The 21,263-nt window shown below is 52.0% G+C and overlaps 2 protein-coding genes across 12 annotated transcripts; both read left to right on the top strand.

The window, feature by feature from the left end:
* Positions 1 to 3: 3 nt before the first annotated feature.
* On the top strand, positions 4 to 13,764 carry Il17rc (interleukin 17 receptor C). 8 transcript variants are annotated; one of them, XM_013146299.3, is made up of 18 exons: positions 4 to 1,142; positions 1,418 to 1,439; positions 1,632 to 1,784; positions 1,974 to 2,054; positions 2,134 to 2,243; positions 4,142 to 4,253; positions 4,559 to 4,603; positions 6,311 to 6,450; positions 6,640 to 6,699; positions 8,395 to 8,449; positions 8,532 to 8,713; positions 8,806 to 8,856; positions 9,805 to 9,850; positions 9,972 to 10,093; positions 10,484 to 10,543; positions 11,264 to 11,312; positions 12,895 to 12,993; positions 13,129 to 13,764. In XM_013146299.3, exons 1-18 carry the CDS (start codon positions 1,038 to 1,040, stop codon positions 13,743 to 13,745), a joined length of 2,109 nt encoding a protein of 702 aa, XP_013001753.1. In that variant the 5' UTR covers positions 4 to 1,037; the 3' UTR covers positions 13,746 to 13,764. The 8 variants fall into 8 exon arrangements, with proteins under 8 accessions (XP_013001753.1, XP_063081315.1, XP_063081309.1 ...); XM_063225245.1 differs by lacking the exon at positions 4,559 to 4,603 and having other exon boundaries at positions 6 to 1,142; XM_063225239.1 differs by lacking the exons at positions 4 to 1,142; positions 1,418 to 1,439 and having other exon boundaries at positions 1,446 to 1,784.
* Positions 13,765 to 13,956: 192 nt separating this feature from the next.
* Positions 13,957 to 21,040, top strand: Creld1 (cysteine rich with EGF like domains 1). Of its 4 annotated transcripts, none has more exons than XM_003464083.5 (11): positions 13,957 to 14,107; positions 14,478 to 14,670; positions 14,868 to 14,950; positions 16,440 to 16,550; positions 16,973 to 17,064; positions 18,377 to 18,553; positions 18,636 to 18,731; positions 19,266 to 19,349; positions 19,499 to 19,594; positions 19,698 to 19,832; positions 20,412 to 21,040. In XM_003464083.5, exons 2-11 carry the CDS (start codon positions 14,497 to 14,499, stop codon positions 20,624 to 20,626), a joined length of 1,263 nt encoding a protein of 420 aa, XP_003464131.3. In that variant the 5' UTR covers positions 13,957 to 14,107; positions 14,478 to 14,496; the 3' UTR covers positions 20,627 to 21,040. The 4 variants fall into 4 exon arrangements, with proteins under 4 accessions (XP_003464131.3, XP_023418340.1, XP_013001763.1 ...); XM_013146309.2 differs by lacking the exon at positions 13,957 to 14,107 and adding an exon at positions 14,116 to 14,313; XM_023562572.2 differs by lacking the exon at positions 18,377 to 18,553.
* The last annotated feature ends 223 nt before the right edge of the window (positions 21,041 to 21,263 follow it).

A 21,263-nucleotide genomic window follows, 5' to 3' on the forward strand; every position in this document is an offset into this window, starting at 1 on the left:
TGGGAGGAAAGACCCCCTTGGGGCTAACCCTGCCCACGTCTGAGAAAGCGGACAGACTTGGCTAGGGAAAAGCAGCTTTGGCCGTGGCCCAAAGGGGATGGGGGCAAAACAGAGACCTAGAAAGACCAATAAAGGCAAGCACTGTGACAAATGCAGGCACGTAGCTGCTTCTCCATGTGGCCCCCTACGCAGTGCTGTTCCGGAGGGTCTGCGCAAGTCACCTGTGCACGGTTTGTGTGGGTTTGTGAGCCCACCCCCTCTGCGTGTGCACCGGCCCCTATCCCTTGCGCTTGGAAAGGCAAAGGAGAAGCCTCACTGTGATCCTTCCAAGCGGAGAGAGAACAGGCCGTGAGAGGCAGGCCGTCCAGCCTCATTCCTCCAGCTGTGGCAGTGGCACAGGACCCCCAGTGTGCCTGGCTCAGGCTCCTGGGTTCCTCATCCCATACCGCCCTTGAGTCTAGCCCAGGCAATGGTGACAGTACACTTTCTGCTGCCCTTTGACCCTGTCATTGAGGCCAAGAAAGTATGCGACCGGGACCTTGGGAGAGTACTGGATGAGCCTGCGTGTGAGGGTCACGTGGGAAGCGGAAATTATCCGGGACTGGCCAGGCCCTGGGCTGTGTCAGTGGGAGCCCTTCTTCAGACTCTTCCCAGCCCAGCCGCCAAGCTGCGCTGCCCTCCCGGGGCTCCTCCCAGTCAGGTGTCAGCAGTGGAGAGAAAACTCAAACCGGCCTAGGCTGCTTGCTGGCTCCCAGGCTTGGAATTGGAGGGCGGGACAGGGCGGGGTGGGAACAGCAGCTGCCTGCTGGGAGCCAAACCGAAAGTACTCTGCTGGAAGTGGACTGGGAGTCGGGGCTCTGGGAGTATGGAGTCTACGAGCTCTCCAACACTGGAGTCCTGAAGGCCGAGCAGCAGCTCCAGCCCTCACCACCCACAGGCCCCCGGCTGAGTGAGGACAGACAGGAGGCATCTGCTCCCCCCCCACGGGGGGGGGCAGGACAGGGCCGCAGGCCTGGGTGCTGCCTGGCACCTGAAAGATGCCTGTGCCCTGGTTCCTGCTGTCCTTGGCACTGGGCCGAAACCCTGTAGTCATCTCTCTGGAGAGGACTGTGGGGCCTCAGGATACTGCCCGCTGTTCTCCAGTGAGTTTGGGGCTTGGGAGGGGTGGAGTGGGCTCAAACTTCTGAATGAGGCCTATCAGAGCCTTGGACTGGTTTCTTCACCCTGGTCACCAGCAGAACCACCCCTGCTAGTCTGTCTGGTGTCGGGCAAGGTGAAGTGGCTGAAGGGGTGGAGCTGATCTGTCTGCTCTGGAAGGAGCTTGGGATAGCGAACCCCACAAGACAGACGCAGGTCTTGGGCAGAGGAAGATGCTTAAATTTGGGGCATAGACTGACTATCCTTTCCTCCTTCTCAGGGCCTCTCCTGCCACCTCTGGGGTAGGTATCACCACTTCCATAGAAAAGAGAACTTCCCAGGTTGGTGAAGGATGAAAAGCCGTCCTTACTCCAGGCCCACCCCACCCACCTCGGCACCCAGGAAGAGCCAGGCCCATTGGCTATCTGGAGTAGCAGGTGCACCCACGTGGGTTCTGAACAGCTTCAGCTCCCCCACCCTTCATTCATCCACAGACAACGACGTGCTCTGCCTCCCAGGGAGCATCGAGTCTGCCCCAGGCCCTGTGCTGGTGCCCACATACCTACAGACAGAGCTGGTGCTGCGGTGCCATCAGGAGACCAGCTGTGATCTCTGTGTGCGCGTGACCGTCCACTTGGCTGTGCATAGTAAGCAAGCATTCTGTGACTGCGCATGTATGCGTGGCAGGGTGGGCGTGAGGACTGAGGTGGCACTGGGCACCCTCAGCTGAGGGCACTGGCTAGCCAACCCTTTGCTTCTCAGCACTGGGATTTCTGGAAGGGAGCCAAGCGCTAAGCCAGCCCAGGGCAGGGCCTGACCTGGGTCTTGCTCCCCAGTCCTTTCAGGGCACCGGGAAGAGCCTGAAGACAAGAAGTGGGGAGGAACCGCTGAGCCAGAGCTCAAGGAGCCTGGGAACGGTGAGGAGCCAGCAGCCCCACTACTGTGTACAGGGCTGGCCCATAGCTTCTGGCGCTAACCCCTGCCTGTTGCTTCTAGCCTCTCTCCAGGCCCAGGTTGTGCTGTCCTTCCAGGCCTATCCCACTGCCCGCTGCGTCCTGCTGGAGGTGCAAGTGCCCGCAGCCCGGGTGCGACCCGGTCAGTCCGTGGTATGTGAAATACCTCTTAGACATGAGGTATATGCATCACTTTCACATGCATTATCTCTTTAAGTACTGGTTCTAATCACAGCAGGCCAGACCTTTCAGCCCTCTGTGGCTCAGATTTTTTGTCTATAAAATGAGACTATGGAAAAAAATAAAAATAAAATAAAATGAGACTAAGTATTAGTTCTCCCAATCAAGAATTTAACCCAGCAGCGTAAGGGCCTGCCTGCCAAGTGCAAGGTCATGAGTTTGATCCATCGAACCAAAGAAAAAAAAAAAAAAAGAATTATTTCTCCCACGTGTTTTACTTTGTAAGAAACTATCAAAGAGATTTTTAAATTTTTTTTTCCCCAGGAAGTTTTGACTATTCTATAGTCCTACTAGCAGGGCCCTGGAGTTCTAGTTGCTTTCTGTTTTTGCCAACACTTGGGATTGAAATTTTAAATTTTAGCCCGTTTACCTATGTATGGAGTGGTAAATTGCTGGGTGGGTGTGTTTGTTTGTTTCCTGTAGTCTGGGGATGGAACCAAGGGGCTGAGCCAAACCCCCAGCACATATCATGATTCTGACTTGTAAGTTCCTCATGACTGATGCAGTCAAGCACCTTTTCACATGCTTAGTAACTATCTGTATAACTTCCTTTATGAAATATCTGTTAACATTTTTTGACCACTTTAAAAAAGAAAAAAAGCAGACCCCAGCCTCCCTGACTGTGTAGGAAGCCCCAGGGAAGAGACTGGGCACATTTTATGACCCTTCCACCCATCTGGAGCTCTGCAGCTGCCATGGTCTTTGCAAGAGGAGTTCTCTATGCCAGTGGTACAGTATTTCTGTCACAGCATATCATATTCTTTGAAGATTAATGGGTCTTTAATAGGTAGTGGGAGGGGCAGTTTACACAGATAAATAACTGATGATTCCTGTGCAGCTGTTGGGGTCACCTGTCCCATGGAAAGCTGTTATTTTCCCAAATCTTAATGTTTTTGTATTTGTGTCCTCCACCATTCCCTTCTTGGTGGACATAGATGTGTGTGCCAGATTGTTATCAAGGGTGACCCTCAATAGAACATCCTGAGGATGAAAAACCTGAACAAAACAAGAGCCAGGCTCGCAGGCCCATGCCTGTAATCCTATCCTGGAGGCAAAAGCAGGAGAATTGAAATTCTAGGCCAAAATGAGCAATTTCAGGAAGATCTGGTCTCAAAATAAAAACAAAGAAGGGCTGGGATATAGCTCAGTGGTAGACCGCCCCTCGGTTGAGTCCACTGTGCCACAAAAGAAACAAAAGTCCTACCATAAAACACTTGGTGAAATGCCTATCACTGAAGAGTTTCAATAAATTTAATTTCTTTTGTAATTCACAAAATGACCCCCATACACTGTGCGTTATTATTACCTTCCCTTTCTGGATAGTGAAACTGAGTCTTGGAAGGAAAGTTTGTGGGTTCTCAGGCAGTGCAGACTCCGGTACTAGGAGGCCTGTACAGCCAAAGTTCTGGCTTCACTGGGGCCAGATACTCTGGGCCTTTGACATGCCCTCCAGCCCCAACTCTGCACTGAGCTAGCAAACCGTCCGCTGAAAGAATTGCTCAGCCGCCTCCCACGGCAGTCCTGAGGACTGCTGAGGCACTGGGGCTGCAACCTTTCTGAGGCTCCCCTCTTGCATCCATGTTGGGGTGTCTCATCAGCTTGGTCTTGGCCAGGGCATCCCAAACAGCAGAGTTGGGGCAAGGACTCAGACACCCTCACAGAGGGAGTGTGCTGTGGGCCGGGGACACCCGAGGGCATCCAGTGGTGTGATCACAGCATGGGGGAGGAGAGCTGGTGAGTAGAGTGGTCCACGCAGAGGAACCTATGCCTGGCCTAGATTCTGAGGTTTGCTCTACCATCTTTTCTTACAGGGCTCTCTGGTATTTGATTGCTTTGAGGCTGCTCTTGGAGCTGAGGTTCAAATCTGGTCCTACACTCAGCCTCGGTACCAGAAGGAACTCAACCTCACGCAGCAGCTGCCTGGTAAGTGCCCCAGAGCCTCAGGGGTCCCCGCAGGGACCCATGGTCTCTGTCCCTCGCCCTCTCCCTCCTGATTCCCCCAATTTCTATCCTCTCCATGTGGGGAGAGTTCTGAGCTGGCCTCCTCCTGAGTCAGTCCCTTGAGCTTCCTTCCCCCAGGTGACATGGCTTGCTTTCCCTGCGAGAGGCGTTTTGTGACTGAATAGATGTGGGTGTTCTCTCAGGCGCAAGAACCTTTATGTGTCGGATGCTCCCTTCTTTCATTGGTGCCCAGGCCCACTGGAGGCATTTTTGTGATCTCTCCCCAGACTGCAGGGGTCTCCAAGTCCGGGACAGCGTCCAGAGCTGCTGGGGTAGGGCTAGGGCCAGGGGACTGGGGGGAGGGTAGGCAGGTCTACAGCTAGGGTTAGGGTTAGGATAGAGTTAGCTGCAGATCTGGGCTGCCACACTCTGGACACCTACAGAGCATGATCATTCATTCATTCAATTGTCCATTCATTCATAATGTATGAAGTGCAGTGGCTGCTATTTGTGGCCAGCACTGGAAATAAAAAGGTGAATCTCTCACAATAAATATTTATTTATACCAGGCATATATAGAGGCCAAAAGTACACTCAACATTATGGTACCCTCTTCTTAATAAAATTAAACCTGAAGGGGCTGGGGATTTAGCTCAGCGGCATAAGCACCTGCCTTGCAAGCAGGTGGTCGTGAGTTCGATCCCTAGTACCGATTTAAAAAAAAAAAAAATTAAACCTGAAACAAGGGCTAAGAAAGTCAAGATTCTGGTTTTTCTCTTACGTACTATTTGGATTTTACTTTTGTTTTTTATTTATTCTGTGTGCATAACATATATGCAGGAAGTATATGAGAGCATTAATCTTATGTCTGGGCTGGTTAATTTTTATATATGTATATATGCATCACTCATACCAAGATATAAACACTGATTTTTTAAACTACTAATTTCTTTCAACTCCATTTTCTTTTTGTTCTAACTTAAATTTGGCCTGCCCCTTTGTCAACCCATTAAATACCACTCAGAGCCAGGAATGGTGGTACAAGCCTGTAAGCTTAGCACTAGGAGCCTGAGGCAAAAGGATCAAAAATTTGAGCTCAGCCTGGGTGATTTACCAAGACTCAGTCTCAAAGTAAAAAGGGTTGTGAATATAGCTCTGTGCTAAGACCCTGGGTTCCATCTCCAGTGCCTGAGCCTTGAAAATACACGCGCACACACACACACACACACACACACACACACACACATTTCATTTCTTGTCACTCAGTAGACATTTCTTTACTTACTCAACAGATATGTACTGAGCGATTACACTGCACCAGGCATAGCCCTGCACGGGAGTGAATCAGCGAACAAAACTGACAAGACTCTTTGTCCTTACAGAATGGGGAATCAGGTCAGGGCTAGGCTGAGGAAGGACATGATAAATGCAGGGAGATGTTGAACATACAGTAAGCTGGCTAGTGACTAGTGATGCAGAGAAAGACCTAAGGAAGAGGGATGGCAAGGCTGAGCACTGCAGCAGTGGGATGGCCTCACCCTGCCAAGGGAGGAGCTGTATGAGTGCGGGAAAGCAGGGTTCCCTGTGGGAGAGGAGCCATCACAGAAGTCCTGGGCCAGGAGTGTGACAGGGTCTTTGAGTGGAAGAGCCATAAGAGAGCAATTGCTTAGAGAAGGGTGCTAAGAGATAAGGTTATCAAGAGGTCACAGTGCTAATTTGTGTAGGGCCTTACAAGCTGTTTTAAGGACAATAGCTTTTATTGGGAGGCAGGATAAGAGGGTTTTGAGAGTGATTTGTTTTAGTAACTGCTGGCTGCAAGGGAGACCAGGGAGAAGAGCTATCCCAAGACCAAATGCTGGGAGCTCTCTGGGGCTGGTGCTCAGCCAGTGGGTAGGACAGTCTCATTTGAGTTGGGGACACAGCCTTAGCCCTCAAGGGCTCCTAGTCTACAGGTGCAAGGGGAGTTGGTGAGCACAGCCCAGGCTTGGGTGTGCAGGGGAGGTGAAGTGCAAGCTGCCCCCACCCCGTTTCTCCCCCAGTCCTCCCCTGGCTCAGCGTGGCTGCAGATGGTGACAACGTGCAGCTGGTGCTCAACGTCTCCAGGGTGCAACGTTTCGGCCTCTTACTCTACTGGAGTCAGGTCCAGGGTCCCCTAAAACCCTGGTGGCACAGGAACCTGGTGAGGCTGCTCCCTCCTGTCCCCAGATCCACTTGGGCCCTAGGCTGATCTCCATTCTAGCATCAAAGGGACCCTTGAAGGGGACACACCCAGAACAAGGGAGCCCTGGTGGGGCTTCTGCCTGCCATTTTCGCAGGCTGCCTGCTCCTCTTTCTTATCTTCAACACTCCTCTTCTGCTTGTTCCACAGACTGGGCCCCAGACCATCACCTTGAACCACACTGACCTGGTTCCCTGTCTCTGTATCCAGGTAGAGGCTGAGTACAGCTGGGAGCCAGGGGAGGCGAACAGGGAAGGAAGAGAGAAAAAAATTTGTTCTTTCTTTCCTCTCCCTCTGCATGTTTTTTGTTTGTTTTGTCCTTTTTTTTTTTTTTTTTTTGTCTTTTTCGTTTTTTATCAGTACCAGGGATCAAACTCACGACCACCTGCTTGCAAGGCAGGCGTTTATGCTGCTGAGCTAAATCCCCAGCCCCCATCTTGTCTTTTTGAGACAGGGTCTCACTATGTAGTTCAGGCTGGTCTTGAGCTTACTGCGTAACCCCAGGCCAGTCTCGAACTTGCAACGATCCTCCTGTCTCAGCCTCCCAAACTAGATTAGTTTTTTTTTTGTCTTTTTCATTTTTATTGGTACCAGGGATTGAACTCACGACCACCTGCTTGCAAGGCAGGTGCTTATGCCACTGAGCTAAATCCCCAGCCCCAAACTAGATTAGTTTTATTTATTTATTTATTTATTTATTTATTTATTTATTTATTTGTCTTTTTCGTTTTTATCGGTACCAGGGATCAAACTCACGACTGCCTGCTTGCAAGGCAGGCACTTATGCCACTGAGCTAAATCCCCAGCCCACTAGACTAGTTTTAAAGGGTCTGTTGAGCTAGGTGTGGTGGTAGATATCTGCATTTTAGCAGCTGGTGGAAGACCAAAATTTTGAGCCCAGCTTGAGTAATTTATTTATTATTTTTGTCCTTTTGAGACAGAGGTCTCACTATGCAGTTTAGGCTGGCCTTGAGCTCACTTTGTAGCCCAAGGTGGTCTTGAACTCACAATAATCCTGCTTCAGTCTCCTGAGTGCTGTGATTACAGGATGGCTAGGATTATAGGTGTGTGCCACCATGCCCAGCTAGTTTGAGTGATTTAAAAACTAAAGAAAAAAAAATTTTAAAAAGGGTGTCAAGGGCCAGGGAGTTAACTCAGTGGCATAAGTACCTTCTTGGCAAACACAAGATCATGAGTTCAATCCCTGATACAAAAAAAAAAAACTGTTTAAAAAGAGGTGTCAGGGCTGGGGACTTAGCTCAGCGGCATAAGTGCCTGCCTTGCAAGCAGGCAGTCGTGAGTTCGATCCCTGGTACCGATAAAAAGGAAAAAGACAAAAAAATAAAATAAAATAAAAAGAGGTGTCGATGTAGCTTACTGTGAAGGCCCTGGGTTCAGTCTCTAGTAGACACAGACACACACACATACACACACACACACACACACACACACACACATGCATGCAAAGTGTGTTGAAAACATAAATCAATATGCCCTCACCACCCAGCACATAAAACGCTCATAGGGCCAAGGATTTAGCTCAGTGATGTAATCGACTGTCTGGCAAGTATGAGGTCCTGAGTTTGATCCCCCTACTAAAAAAAAAAAAAAAAAACCTTCATAAAGTGATTATGGGTGAAGTATTATCCATTGTCTAATGCCTCCCATACTGCAAAGGCACAGCCAATGCTCAGGAAAGGCTACTGACGATGCGCCTGTGCCAGGCATTGTGTTTGCTGAATGCATTTTAGCAGAGTGTGAGCTTTGTAAAGAGCCAGCACCCTGGTGGGTACCTGTGCACTCAGTGGACCACATGTGTCCTGGGTACCTATATGAGCAGGTGCTTGCTGGTAGAGGGAGCTGGCTATGTGCAACTGATCCATGCAGAGCCCTTTTGCTTTCCAGGTGTGGCCTCTGCAGCCTGACCCAGTCAGGACAAGCATCTGTCCCTTCAAGGAAGGTGAGCAGATGGCCAGAGACCAGTTGAGGTTTGTATGGGTGAGCGACAACCGGCTGCTTGTGACCCGCATGGTTTACCACAGATCCTCGAGCACACAGGAACCTGTGGCGAGCAGCCCATCTGCGGCTGCTGTCTCCAAGAAGCTGGCGGCTGGACGCGCCATGCTCCCTGCCTGCAGAGGTGACACTGTGCTGGCAGTCTCCAGGAGGGGATCCCTGCCAGCCGCTGACCCCACCACTGTCCCCGGAGAATGTCACTGTGAATGTAAGCAAGGCAGAGGGTGGTGCCGGGCACAGGGAAAGGGACTCAGTACTCAGGGTGCCTTTTATGACCTCACCACTTCCTGCTTTCCACAGACTGCTATCAAGTTTCCGGTGCTGAAGGGCCACCCCAACCTCTGCGTCCAGGTCAGAAGGCAGTGCAGAGCACTGGACCAGGGGCAGGAGACCACCAGACCCCCATTTGAGTCACAGCTTTGCATCTTCTTTATTCTCAGGCCCTGGGGTGTAGTGCTTAGCAGCCTTCTGTGAGTTCCACTACTTTTAGCAGTGTGTGGGATCCCCTAGGGGAGTTATATCACCTCAGGGAGATTTGTCCCAAGGAGTCAGATGATAATAGGTCCTCAGGGAGTGGCTGGTGAAGAAGATTGAGGGAAGTGCTTGCCTTCGGGAGAGGCACGGACTAAACACTACAAATGTTAGCTGCTTTGATCACTGCTATCACTACCCTATTTTTCCATCTGTGGAACAGGTTGCTAACATCATAGATTATAAATCGTTTTTTTTTTTTTTTTGTACTGGAGATTGAACTCAGGACCTTGTGCTTGCCAAGCAGGCAACTGTGCCACTGAGCTAAACCTCTGGCCCTTGCTAAAGATTTATTGAGCATCTACTTTGTGCCAGGCACTGTCTTAGGCACTTATTATCTGTAGGTGAACAAATATCTTTGTGTTCAGACAACCTGTGTGCTAATGGAGAAAGGCAAACAATATTTGATCTTACGCAAATTAAAGAATCCATCATATGCAAACACCACAGGAAAGGTAGGGTTGTGATTTTAAGTGGGGTAGTCAGGGAGAAGGGACTTTTCTCTTTGGGAAGGTGGTTGATGAGAAGGGACTGTTGTAAGTGCTTTGCTAAGACTTAGAACACCTAGTAGCACAGAAGCACTCATGCTTAAGACAGAGGAGGAAGATGGGTGGCTCCTAATCATGAAGCCCTGGGCTCCAATTTGCCTAAACTTAGGTCTAGATTCCCTACTGGACAGACTTTCCCTTGCTTGCCCCTTCTTTTCTGGTCTTTAAAGTCCAGCTCTTGCTTTTTCTTGGGCTACTAATTCGGGCCCTTTCTGGACAGGTGCGCAGCTGGAAGAAGGTTCAGCTCCATGAGTGCTTGTGGTCTGGTGAGTGGTGCTGGGGCAGGGCTGCTGTAGTAGGGTGCTCCCTGGAGGGTGGCCTGGGGGCTAAACAGAGGTGTGAGAGAGGCCTGGGTCAGGCTCAGCTGTACCCTTTCACTCTTCCCAGACTCCCTGGGGCCCCTCAAGGATGACGTGCTTCTGGTGGAGATCCAAGGCCCACATGACAACAGATCTCTCTGTGCCTTGGAACCTAGTGGCTGCACTCCACTGCCCAGCAGGGCTGCCACAGTGAGGCCACCTTCTTCCTCAGATCTCTGTAGCTGCATCTCAAACCTGGCCTCTCACTTTCACCCCGATTCCCTTACTCTGTGCTAGGTCCTGAGCTGGTCTCTGGGGATGGGGTGTGTGTGTGTGTGTCTCTCAGACCTGGGCCCTATGCTAGGTCCTGAGCTGGTCTCTGGGGATGGTGTGTGTGTGTGTGTGTCTCTCAGACCTGGGCCCTATGCTAGGTCCTGAGCTGGTCTCTGGGGATGGTGTGTGTGTGTGTGTGTGTGTGTGTGTGCATACATGTGTGACTCAGACCTGGGCCCTATCCAGTAGCCACTCGAGCCTCCCAGCCTTCCCCAACTGCAGTTAGCAGTTTCCCGCCATTGACAGCCCTCACCCTTGGCTTGGCAGAGGGCAGCTCGCCTGGGAGAGCAGTTGTTGCAAGACCTACATGCAGGCCAGTGTCTGCAGGTGAGAAGCTGGGAGGAGGCCTCTGCCCACTGCCAAGAACATATGCCTAATACTAGCCCTCACCTATTGGCCATGCTGATTTATGTTCAGCTCTGAGGAAGTTTAAGCAAGTACAGCCCTTGTACCGCCAGAGCTCACATCTGGCTAGACCAGTACACAATAACCATGCTCCTAGGTGCTAACTGTGGTCCAGATAGTTTCCAGGAAGGAGCTCCTACCATGCTGGCATGCAGTCCCAGTACTTGGGAGACTGAGACAGGAGTCACTATCAGTTTGAGGTCAGCCTGGGCTACATAATGAGTTCAAGGCCAGCCTAAACTACAGAGAGATCTTGTCTCAAAGAACAAAAAATTTATTTATTTTTTGGTACCGAGGACTGAATTCACAACCTCACACTTGCCTGGCAGGCACTGCTCAGCTAAACCCCCCGCCCAAGAACAAAAAATTTAAAACAATAAAGAAGGATCTCTTCCTTCGAGCCAATTTGTTTGCTTGTGGGGTCACGATTCAAAGTCAGGACCCAGACCATGTAAGCCTGTGGCTCCACTGGGTTAAATCCCTACCGCTATGGGCACAGAAGTTGGTCCCCAGGCAGTGGACATGACTTGGTTATGGGGAGCAGCTCACAGTAACACGCTGTGGTGTGGGACATATTCATAGCTGGGGCTAAGAATATGGAGCTCAGGCTGGTTCAGGGTGGGGCTTGTTTGTGTCTTACAGTTATGGGATGATGATGTGGGAGCACTGTGGGCCTGCCCATTGGACAAGTGTAAGTATTATGAAGATGTAAGAATTGCCTTTCCTTCACCTATAGGAGCTAGAATCTTTTTTTTTTTTTTTGGTCTTTTTGAGACAGTGTATAACTATGCAGAACTATGCAGTACAGGCTGGTCTTGAACTATGTTGCCCAGGCTGACTTCAAACTTACAGCAATCTTCCTGCTTCAGCCTCCTGAGTGCTGGGATTACAGGTGTGGGACCACCTATACCCAGCCCAGGAGCTGGAATCTTGACAGTAACACTTCTGGTAGTGCAAAGAGCACACATGTAATAGCTTTGTCCTTCCTTGGGCTCCAGTGACCCATAGGGCCATTCCTTTAGTCACTGAAAACACAAGAGCTTGATGGAGAAAAGACCACTGCCCCACCAATAGAAGGCAAAAGCACATAAGCCCAATAATCAGTTACACTTAGTGAGTGTGAACTAGCAATAATGTAACTTCTCAAGCAAGCTAAAAGTGTTCAGTGCTAGAGCCAGGCATGGTGGCTCATGCCTGTAATTCCAGCACTTGGGAGGCTAAGGCAGGAGTATCATTGAGTTTGAGACAGCCTGGGCTACAAAGTGAGCTCAAGGTGAGCCCAAAACTGCATAATGAGATCCTGTCTAAAAAAAGAGAAAGTGGGGGGCTGGGGATTTAGCTCAGCGGCATAAGCACCTTCCTTGCAAGTGTGCGGTCTTGAGTTCGATCCCTGGTACTGATAAAAATGAAAAAGACCAAAAAAAAAAAAAAAAAAAAAAAAAAAAAGAGAGAGAGAAAGTGTTCAGTGCTGTAAATGTAGACCAGGCAGACCTGATAGGTGAGATGCTAACTCGGGAGTTTTGAGCTGCACTTTGAAGGCTGAATTAGGTGAAGGGAGCAGAGATGACTTTTTAAAAAGATGATGCTGGGAACCAAATGTAGCCCCTCTTGCATGCTGAGGACATGCTCCATTACTGAGCTACACCCCCAGCCCTTTTTTTTTTCTTTTTGTACCAAGGATCAAACTCATGACCTCATGCTTGCCAGGCCGGCACTTAAGCCGCTGAGCTAAATCCCCGGCATCCCCAGCCCTTTTTGAGACAGGGTCTGTTAAGTTGCCTAAACTGGCCTTGAACTTGTGACCAACACCATCCCCCTGTACCCCTCAGCCTCAGTAGCTGAAATTAGGGGCATGTGCCATCATGCCATGCCAGAGTTCCTGAAGGGTTTTAATAAAACTTGCATCTTAAGATCTCTGCAGCTGCCAGAATTGTGAATAGACTGGAGGGTGGGGAAATGGCCAGGAATAGCAGTTCAGAGGCAGAGCAGTCATCTGAAACACCAGCATCAAACCAGTCTCAGGCCTACGGACGGACAATACTAGCTTGCAATTGAGCACCAGGGACTACTGGTATGGTGTTCGGTAGTTTACATAGGTAGTAGTGTTAGTCCAACTTTTACAGATATGAAAACCAAGGCAGAAGTCCTTATCCAGGCCTCTTACTCTCTATGCTGTGGGTAAATCGCTGTTTCGGAGCCTCAGCCTTTCTCCTCTTCGAAGCAGAGTGAAATGCAGGGGTCCTAACAGCCTGTCTCTCTCTTGGGTCTGGCAGATACCCACAAGCGCTGGGCACTGGTGTGGCTGGCTTCCCTGCTCCTCCTCGCTGCTGCGTTTCTCCTCCTGCTGCTGCTCCGGAAGGATCGCGGGAAAGGTGAGCGTCGGTCTATCCGCAGCAGGTTCGGAGGCGCCGGCTTCCAGGCTGCCCGCCTTTTCCTGCCTGCAAGGCCGAGGCTTCAGAAGCTGGCATCTGCCCCACGTCCGTCCTCTGCTCTGCTCTCTCCTGCAGCTACCGCCGGGATCCGCGCGGCCCTGCTGCTCTACTCGGCGGACGACGCGGCCTTTGAGCGCCTGGTGGGAGCGCTGGCGTCGGCGCTGAGCCGGCTGCCGCTGGGGGTGGCCGTGGACCTATGGAGCCGGCGCGAGTTGAGCGCGCAGGGCCCGGTGGCCTGGCTACACGCGCGGCGGCGGCAGACTCTGCAGGAGCGCGGCGTGGTGGTGCTGCTCTTCTCACCCGGCGCTGTGGCGCTGTGCCGACAGTGGCTGCAGGGTGGGCCGCCGGTGCCAGGAGCGCACGGCCCGCACGACGCCTTCGCCGCCTCGCTTAGCTGCGTGCTACCCGACTTCCTGCAGGGGCGGGCGCCGGGCCGCTACGTGGGCGCCTGCTTCGACGGCCTGCTGGCCCCGGACGCCGTGCCCGCGCCCTTCCACGCCGCGCCGCTCTTCTCCCTGCCTTCGCAGCTGCGCGGCTTCCTGGGCGCCCTCCAGGGGCCCCATGCCGCGCGCTTCGGGCGGCTGGAGGATAGCGCAGAACAGGTGGCCCGCGCCCTTCGGCCGGTCCTGGACAGCTGCTTTCAGCCTCCGCGGCTCGGGATGGGCCCAGAGGCGGGGGCGGGACTTGAATAAAGAGAACTGGTTTTCTAGGCCCGGGTCTTCTGGTTTTCTCGCCTCTACTGCACAGCGCATGCCGGGGCAGCCTCGTCCCCCCGCCCCCGCCTGCCCGCTCCCCTTTAAAACCCGGGCAGGTGCCGCACGGCGCTGCCGCTGGTTGGCTGCCGTGGAGTGACGCCCCGGCACATGGACCTCTCCCATTGGTTGGAAGGCAAGCCCAGCCCTCAACTGCGGAGCAGTCGGAGGTTGTACGTTTTGCGCAATCGGCGGGGACGCAGACGTCGCCCGAGGGCTGGGGCGGGCCTGTTTTCCTCTTTCGCGGTCTGAGTGGGTTTGGATACTCCCCGACGAGCTCCTGGGCAGTCCTTTTGTTGCCTGTGAGGCTCGGAACCCCTTCTCTTCATATCCTTGATCCGCGCTTCTGCTGGACCCGGTTTCCGGACCAGTCTCTTCCAAAATTTGGAATCTGACCCCCTCCCCCAAATCCTGCTGACCTTGCTCCTGATAAATTATTGAGACTAAAACCATGGGCTGACTTGTGCTCTGTCCCTTTCCCCAGGACCCTGCCCATCCCCTCACCACGGTAACGGGGATAACTTGTGGAACTGTAGATCCTTTTCCACCCCACTCCTGCCCCCTCAGGGCCCCGGTTTTCTCCGTCACTGGCAGTTTGGTGGGTCTGCGCTCCCCTTTCTCACTTGGAGTCTGGCCCCTCTGCTGAGCCGTGCCCATGTTTTCTGTCCGCAGGTCCTCAGCCTGGGAAAAGATGGTCCCACAGACCCCTAGGGTCCTAGTTTCAGTTCTTCTCTGGGACCTGAACCTCTTCCTCAGCCTCCCAGGCCCCGCGTGGCTCCAGCCCTCGCCACCGCCCCAGTCTCCTCCCCCGTCTGAACCCCATCCTTGCCACACATGTCGGGCACTGGTGGACAGCTTCAACAAGGTGGGTGCGTCAGTGCCTCGAGGGAGGGCCGGGCTCCGGATACCGAAGTGAGGAGTCAGAGCTCCAGGATGCCAGTCTGAGTGAATTGAAGCCAGTCCTGGCTGTGTGAATGTGGGCTGCTTGCTTGTCTGTGCATAGTAAAGTGTTGCAATATGCCAGCTCTGTACTCAGCTGTTGCTAACTTACTCCATGGACAGGGCCTAGAGAGAACCATCCGGGACAACTTTGGAGGTGGAAACACTGCTTGGGAGGAAGAGAAATTATCTAAATACAAGGACAGGTAAGGAGGTGTATATCCCATCTTCCGGTTTCTGCTCAGCTGATGGAGGACTGGGGCCTTCTGAGAGCACTTACTCAGCAGCTATCCTTGTGTCTCGTAGTAGATCAGCAAACCACAAGCAAACCCATCTTTATGACAGTCGTAGCAGATATGACCAGTGAATGTATAAATTACGTCTCTGAAGAGCCTTAAAAGAAGCCTATAGAGGAAGAAACAAGGGTTTCACAGTGTGAAATGTGACTGATGCCTGATGTGGTACAGTGAGTGGGAAAGGATTTGGGAGAGGGTTTGGATTAAGCTTGGTGGATCTCAAAAGTGGCTAGAATAGAGTGAACACAGTGTATGTGGATCAGGCCCAGGGCCAGGAGGTTAGCTTTTGTTTTCAGGGTGATAGGAAGCTCTTGGAAGGTTTGTTTGTTTTTTGTATTTTTGAGACAGTATATCACTTTGTAGTTTAGGCTGGCCCTGAACTCTGTGTAGCCCAAGCTGGCCTCAAACTCAGAGCGATCCTCCTGCGTCAGCTTGCAGAGTGCTGGGATTACAGGCGTGTGCCTGTTTTACACACCTAGTTTACTGTGTAGTTTTGCTTCGTTTGTTTTTCAATATTGGGGATTATAGCCAGGCCTTGACACACAGTGGGCATATACTGTGCCCCTGAGCTACATTTCTAGCCCCCTTTTTGTTTTGAGATAAAGTCTCAGTTGCTTCAGCTAGTTTTAAATTTGCAGTTCTTCTGCTTCAGCCTCCTGAATAGCTGGGTTTACAAGCACGCACTACTGTGCCTGTCTACTTCATTCCTTTTTAGAAGTAAATAATATGCCATTGAATGGATGTACCACATTTTATTCAAACATTTATCAGTCGATGGACATTGGGATTGTTTCTGTCTTTGGCTGTTATGAATATTGTTATCCGTGCACAGGTTTCTGCTTGGAAACATCTGCCACATTTTTTTTGGCATTTCTGGCTTCTTGCCAGTATTTGTTTTATGAGTGTGTGTGTGTGTTTGGTGGTGCTGGGCACTGAACGCAGGGCTTCATATGTGTCAGGCAAACAGTGTAGCTAAGATATTTGGGATATTTTTAATCACATCTACCCACTAAGGGTGTATTCTTATTTGGATTTGGGAACTGCAATAGTTTTATAGGGTTTTTTGTTTGTTTGTTTGTTTTTTGAGACAGGGTCTTACTGTGTAGTCTAAACTGGCCTTGAACTCAGAGATCCTCCTGCCTCAACCTCCCCAGCTCTGGGATTAGAGGTGTCAGTCCCATGGTGCCCAGCTAGAACTGCTGTATCTTTCAACAAGTTTGCATAAGAGGTTGTCTTCCCCATTTTACAGATGAGGAAATGGCTTTCAGAGAGGTACAGTGATTGCCCAGGTTTACACAGCTAGAGTTGAGCCTGATGTGGGTCTGAGAACCGGTTCTCCCTTCCTCCTTGTCTATGGCTTCTCCTGTGTTTTCCCTCCATCTGCCCTGCCGCTGCTCAGCGAGACGCGCCTGGTGGAAGTGCTGGAGGCTGTGTGTGCCAAGTCGGACTTCCAGTGCCACCGCCTGCTGGAGCTGAGTGAGGAGCTGGTGGAGAGCTGGTGGTTTCACAAGTGAGTGGCAAGGGGCCTCCTGGGACCCAGCGTGGCAAGAGCAGAGGGTTGCACAGTGAGCCAGGGCCTGGTTGGGCATGTGCTAAGCCCACATCTGAGGACTTTCTGGGGGCATCTAAACTCCTGCTCTAAGTGTGTTTACCTGTTTGCCAGATGGGCAAAGGACATGGTCAGGTGGCCCTCTGGGGTTTATGCTCCTGATAGGTTAAATTGGCAGGGCGTGGTGGCAAGCACCTATAATCCCAGCATTTGGGAGACTGAGGCAGGAGGATTGATGAGAGTTCAAGACCAACCTGAACTATATCTTGAGACCCTGTCTCAAAAAAAAAAAAAGGGTCAAATGGCAGATTTCTTGGGAGGTAGGGTGGACAGCATCTCTGAACCAGGTCAGTGCTTCTCCCTGTTACCTGCCTCTGCTTCAGGCAGCAGGAAGCCCCTGACCTCTTCCAGTGGCTCTGCTCAGACTCTCTGAAGCTCTGCTGCCCTGCTGGCACCTTCGGACCCTCCTGTCTCCGTGAGTTTCCCAGTGCCTCTGGAGGGATGGGCGGGATCATTGAAACCCGAGCTCTAGTTGTGGCTCTCCCTGGCTGGCTTCTGGCTGGCTCAGATCGCACCTGCCTCCCCAGGCAGGTAAATGAGTCAAGGCTTTGCAAGTGCCACAAGGCCGGCCTAGACTGAGCCCAGAGCCAGTGTGGTTGTTAGCAACCCTTCAAGGGAGTTGCTGCCTCCAGGTCACCTCGGGTGCCAGACCGTCTTGTGGAGGGACAGGGACTTTACCTGCAATCCTGGCACAGGAGCTGGACTCACTTCTTTTAGAAAAATCTTTCCTGTAGCTCCAGATAAAGGATTAGCTACTGAGATGGTCAGTTCAGTCTGTAAGAGAAAGATTTGGGGTGGCAGTGTAGCTCAGTGATGAAGCACTTGCTGACATGCTAGATTCAAGCCCCAGCAACACATGCACACAGAGAGGCAATTTTTAAACAACCTGATTGGATCCACAATAGGTATTGTTTAAGTGACAAAATATATGCAGGTTTTTGTTTTTGGTTTTTGGTAGTGGGGCTGGGAATAGAACTTGACTCCTTGAGCTATATCTCCAGCCTTTATGAGGTACTGATTGATGACTTGATTGGTTTCTGTCATGGAGATTGAACCCAGGGCCTTCACATTGAGCATCATTCCCAGCCCTTTAATTTTTATTTTTAAACTTTTTTGTTGTTGTTGTTGTTTAATACCAGGAATTAAACTCAGGGCCTCTTGCTAGCCCTTTTTAAATTTTTATTTTGTTTTATTTTTATTTTATTTTATTTCATTTTTATTTTATTTATTTATTTATTGTCTTTTTGAGACAGAGTCTCACTTGCAGTTCAGGCTGGCCTTAGACTCACTTTGTAGCCCAGCCTGGCCTTGAACTCACAGCAGTCTCCTGCTTCTGCCACCCAAGTGCTGGGATTACAGATGTGAGCCACCAAACTTGGCTGCTTTTTACATTTTTAAAACACCGTTTTGTTAAATTGGCCAGGCTAGGGGCTGGGGATTTAGCTCAACAGCATAAGCACCTGCCTTGCAAGCAGGCAGTCGTGAGTTCGATCCCTGGTACCGATAAAAATGAAAAATAAAAAAAATAAAATAAAATAAATTGACCAGGCTGGGTTTGAACTCATGATCCTCCTGTTTTAGCCTCCCAGGGTACTGGAATTACAGGCATGCACCACCTACCTGGCTAAAATTAATTTTCCGTTGTGGATATGTTAGAACAGTGTGTAGAACACGCTCTGTTGTCAGTGTTGTATGTGTGTACTCACCTAGATTTTGTCGACCTGCAGCCTGTCCAGGAGGTACAGAGAGACCCTGTGGTGGCTATGGGCAGTGCCAAGGTGAAGGGACCCGAGGAGGTAGTGGGCAGTGCGACTGCCAGGCTGGCTATGGGGGTGAGGCCTGTGGCCAATGTGGTCTTGGTTACTTTGAAGCGGAACGCAACAGCAGCCATCTGGTATGTTTGGGTAGGTAGAAGGCAGGTCTGGTGCTGGGCAGGGCCAGAAGGGCACCTGCTGCCCAGCCTTATACTGTCCCCATCCCACACAGCCTGTTTTGGCCCCTGTGCCCGCTGCTCAGGACCTGAGGAATCACACTGTTTGCAGTGCAAGAAGGGCTGGGCCCTGCATCACCTCAAGTGTGTGGGTGAGTGAGCCTCACTGCAGAGCCCAGCCACTGGGCAGCAAGCATGGGCCAGACAGCCTGGCTGTCACTCTGTAGGTGGCAGTGAGGACTGGGAGAGGAGGATTCACCAGAGGAATGTGGGTCTGGAGTTGGGATCTTTGTCTCCACTCGCGTAGACCAGGGGAGGGCTAAGCTACTGTGATAGAGACATCCCTAAAAGACAGTGAATCAAAGACAGAGGTTTCTTTTTTCTCGGATCACAGTCTTGCAGGGGCTCTGCTTGTCAGTCATTGAGGAATCTTCTGCCTCCCTGCACAGTCATCTCTTGGGCATGGTTGACATGACTGATGCTAAGGCATGGGCACTGTGCTCAGCATGTGAGCAAGGTCATATATGGTCTAGGCCAAACCGCAGGCGGGCAGGGCCAGTCCAGGGTCCCAGTCCGCTGCAAGGCAGGCCGGATACTGTAGTCCTTGGCTGGCAGCCTGTAACCTCTGGCCTTGGCCCTCTGCTAGTGGAGCAGGGATTGAAATTTCCCCCTTGCCCGCTCTGCAGATATCGATGAGTGTGGCACAGAGCGAGCCAGCTGCGGAGCTGACCAGTTCTGCGTGAACACAGAAGGCGCCTACGAGTGCCGAGGTCAGTGTCCACTCCTGCAGAAAGGATGTGGTGGCTCCATGCCTGTCCCTCCAGATCGCTACCCCTCAGGTTCCGGAGCCCCAGGCCTGCTCTGGAGCAGGGCTGTCCTGGCCCTCGGGCAGGTTCCATCTTGTGTCTCCTTTCCCTAGACTGTGCCAAGGCCTGTCTGGGCTGCATGGGGGCAGGGCCAGGCCGCTGCAAGAAGTGCAGCCCTGGCTACCAGCAGGTGGGCTCCAAGTGTCTCGGTGAGTCTGCCCAGGAGCAGGGGAAGAAGAGTGGAACGGGGTGCTGGGCAGGGTGTAGTGACGGGACAAGGTGCTGACTTGACCCTGTCCCGCCCTCCCCCAGATGTGGATGAGTGTGAGACAGTGGTATGTCCAGGAGAGAATGAGAAGTGCCAGAACACTGAGGGCAGTTACCGCTGTGTCTGTGCCGAGGGCTACAAGCAGGTGGAAGGCATCTGTGTGAAGGAGCAGATCCCAGGTGAGCGGGGGGTCTTCCCTCTCCAGGCAGCTGCAGCACTGACAGCCTCCCAGGCCCTGGAGGTTGCAGAGACCCCTGCACCCGTGCGGCAGCCCTACCCCCAGGATGGAAAGACATCGATGTGCCCTGGATCTCTCCTTGCCTTCTGTCCCCAGCGGGCCCACCCTCACACCAGTCACTGGGAGCTGGGAGCCATTGTAGGCCACATGTGTGGTGAGATGAAAGGGTCAGTGAAGACAGAGACCACTTCCATGGCTCTTTCTGTGTGCCACATTGTTCCAAGCACATTCCATCAGTCACCTGTCAGCACCCAGAGACAACCGAACCCCATGGGGACTCTTGTTCCTGCCCTCTTGTAGGAGCTAAGATGCAGAGAGGTGCAGGTACTTCCCAGGGTCACAGAGCAGCAGGTGTAGAGCTGGCGTTCACAGTGGGCCTCTGGCTCTGAAGCCGGCCTAGGCTCACATGGACAGCCTGACCTGCAACCTGCCTGCCATGCAGGCGTGGGTGCCTTCACCCCTCACTTGCCGTGAGCCTGCTGTGAGAAGGGCTGGGAGTGACAGGCCGTCCTCCTTACAGAGTCAGCAGGCTTCTTCTCTGAGATGACGGAGGATGAGCTGGTGGTGCTGCAGCAGATGTTCTTTGGCATCATCATCTGTGCCCTGGCCACGCTTGCTGCCAAGGGTGACCTGGTGTTCACAGCCATCTTCATTGGGGCTGTAGCAGCCATGACTGGCTACTGGCTGTCAGAGCGCAGTGACCGTGTGCTGGAGGGCTTCATCAAGGGCAGATAATCACTCCTACCTAGGCTGCTTTGAGGTCAGTGTCTCTCTTGCTGGACACTCAGGACCACTTGGTTGGTTTTTGCGGCTGGGGTGACAGAGCCTGCCTGCTTGCAGGGCAGCCCAGCACCAGGTGTGGGCGTGTGTTCCCCAAGGGTGAGAGAGCCCCAAAGCTGGATGCCACCAGATCGTGGCCTGTGGGGCTGCCTAGGCCACAGTGTGTGAATTTTGGGAAGGTTCCTCCTTTTGGTAGCTTCTTGTGAGCCTTGGTCCCTGCCCAGGATGAGAGGGGTCCCTGCAGGGGCAGGGCCCCCACAGCTCTCCTGCCAGCTGCATGCTGCCAGCTTTGTCTCTGTATTCATCCCGTTCCTATGGCCACTGACTTATTTATTCATCTCAGGAAATAAAGGTCTGGAAAATGGAGAATCATCTCCGCTTTGGGGAAGTTTTTTTGGGGGGGGATATTTTAAACCCTGGGAAAATGAGAGCTGCCTAAGGAGGAAAGACTGGCCCTGAAGGAGTGTTGGAAGAGACACAGAGGGACAGTTCAGGAGTGGAAGTTTTTTGCAGTCAGTCCCACTTGTCATTTGTGGGAGAACCTGGGCAAATGACCTCTGCCTCTACACTGATCCCGCCTTTTTTTAAAATG

This window comes from Cavia porcellus, unplaced genomic scaffold, assembly GCF_034190915.1.
Source record: "Cavia porcellus strain 051 isolate PalLab524CR breed Dunkin Hartley unplaced genomic scaffold, mCavPor4.1 scaffold_15, whole genome shotgun sequence".
Classification (NCBI taxonomy): Eukaryota; Metazoa; Chordata; class Mammalia; order Rodentia; family Caviidae; genus Cavia; species Cavia porcellus.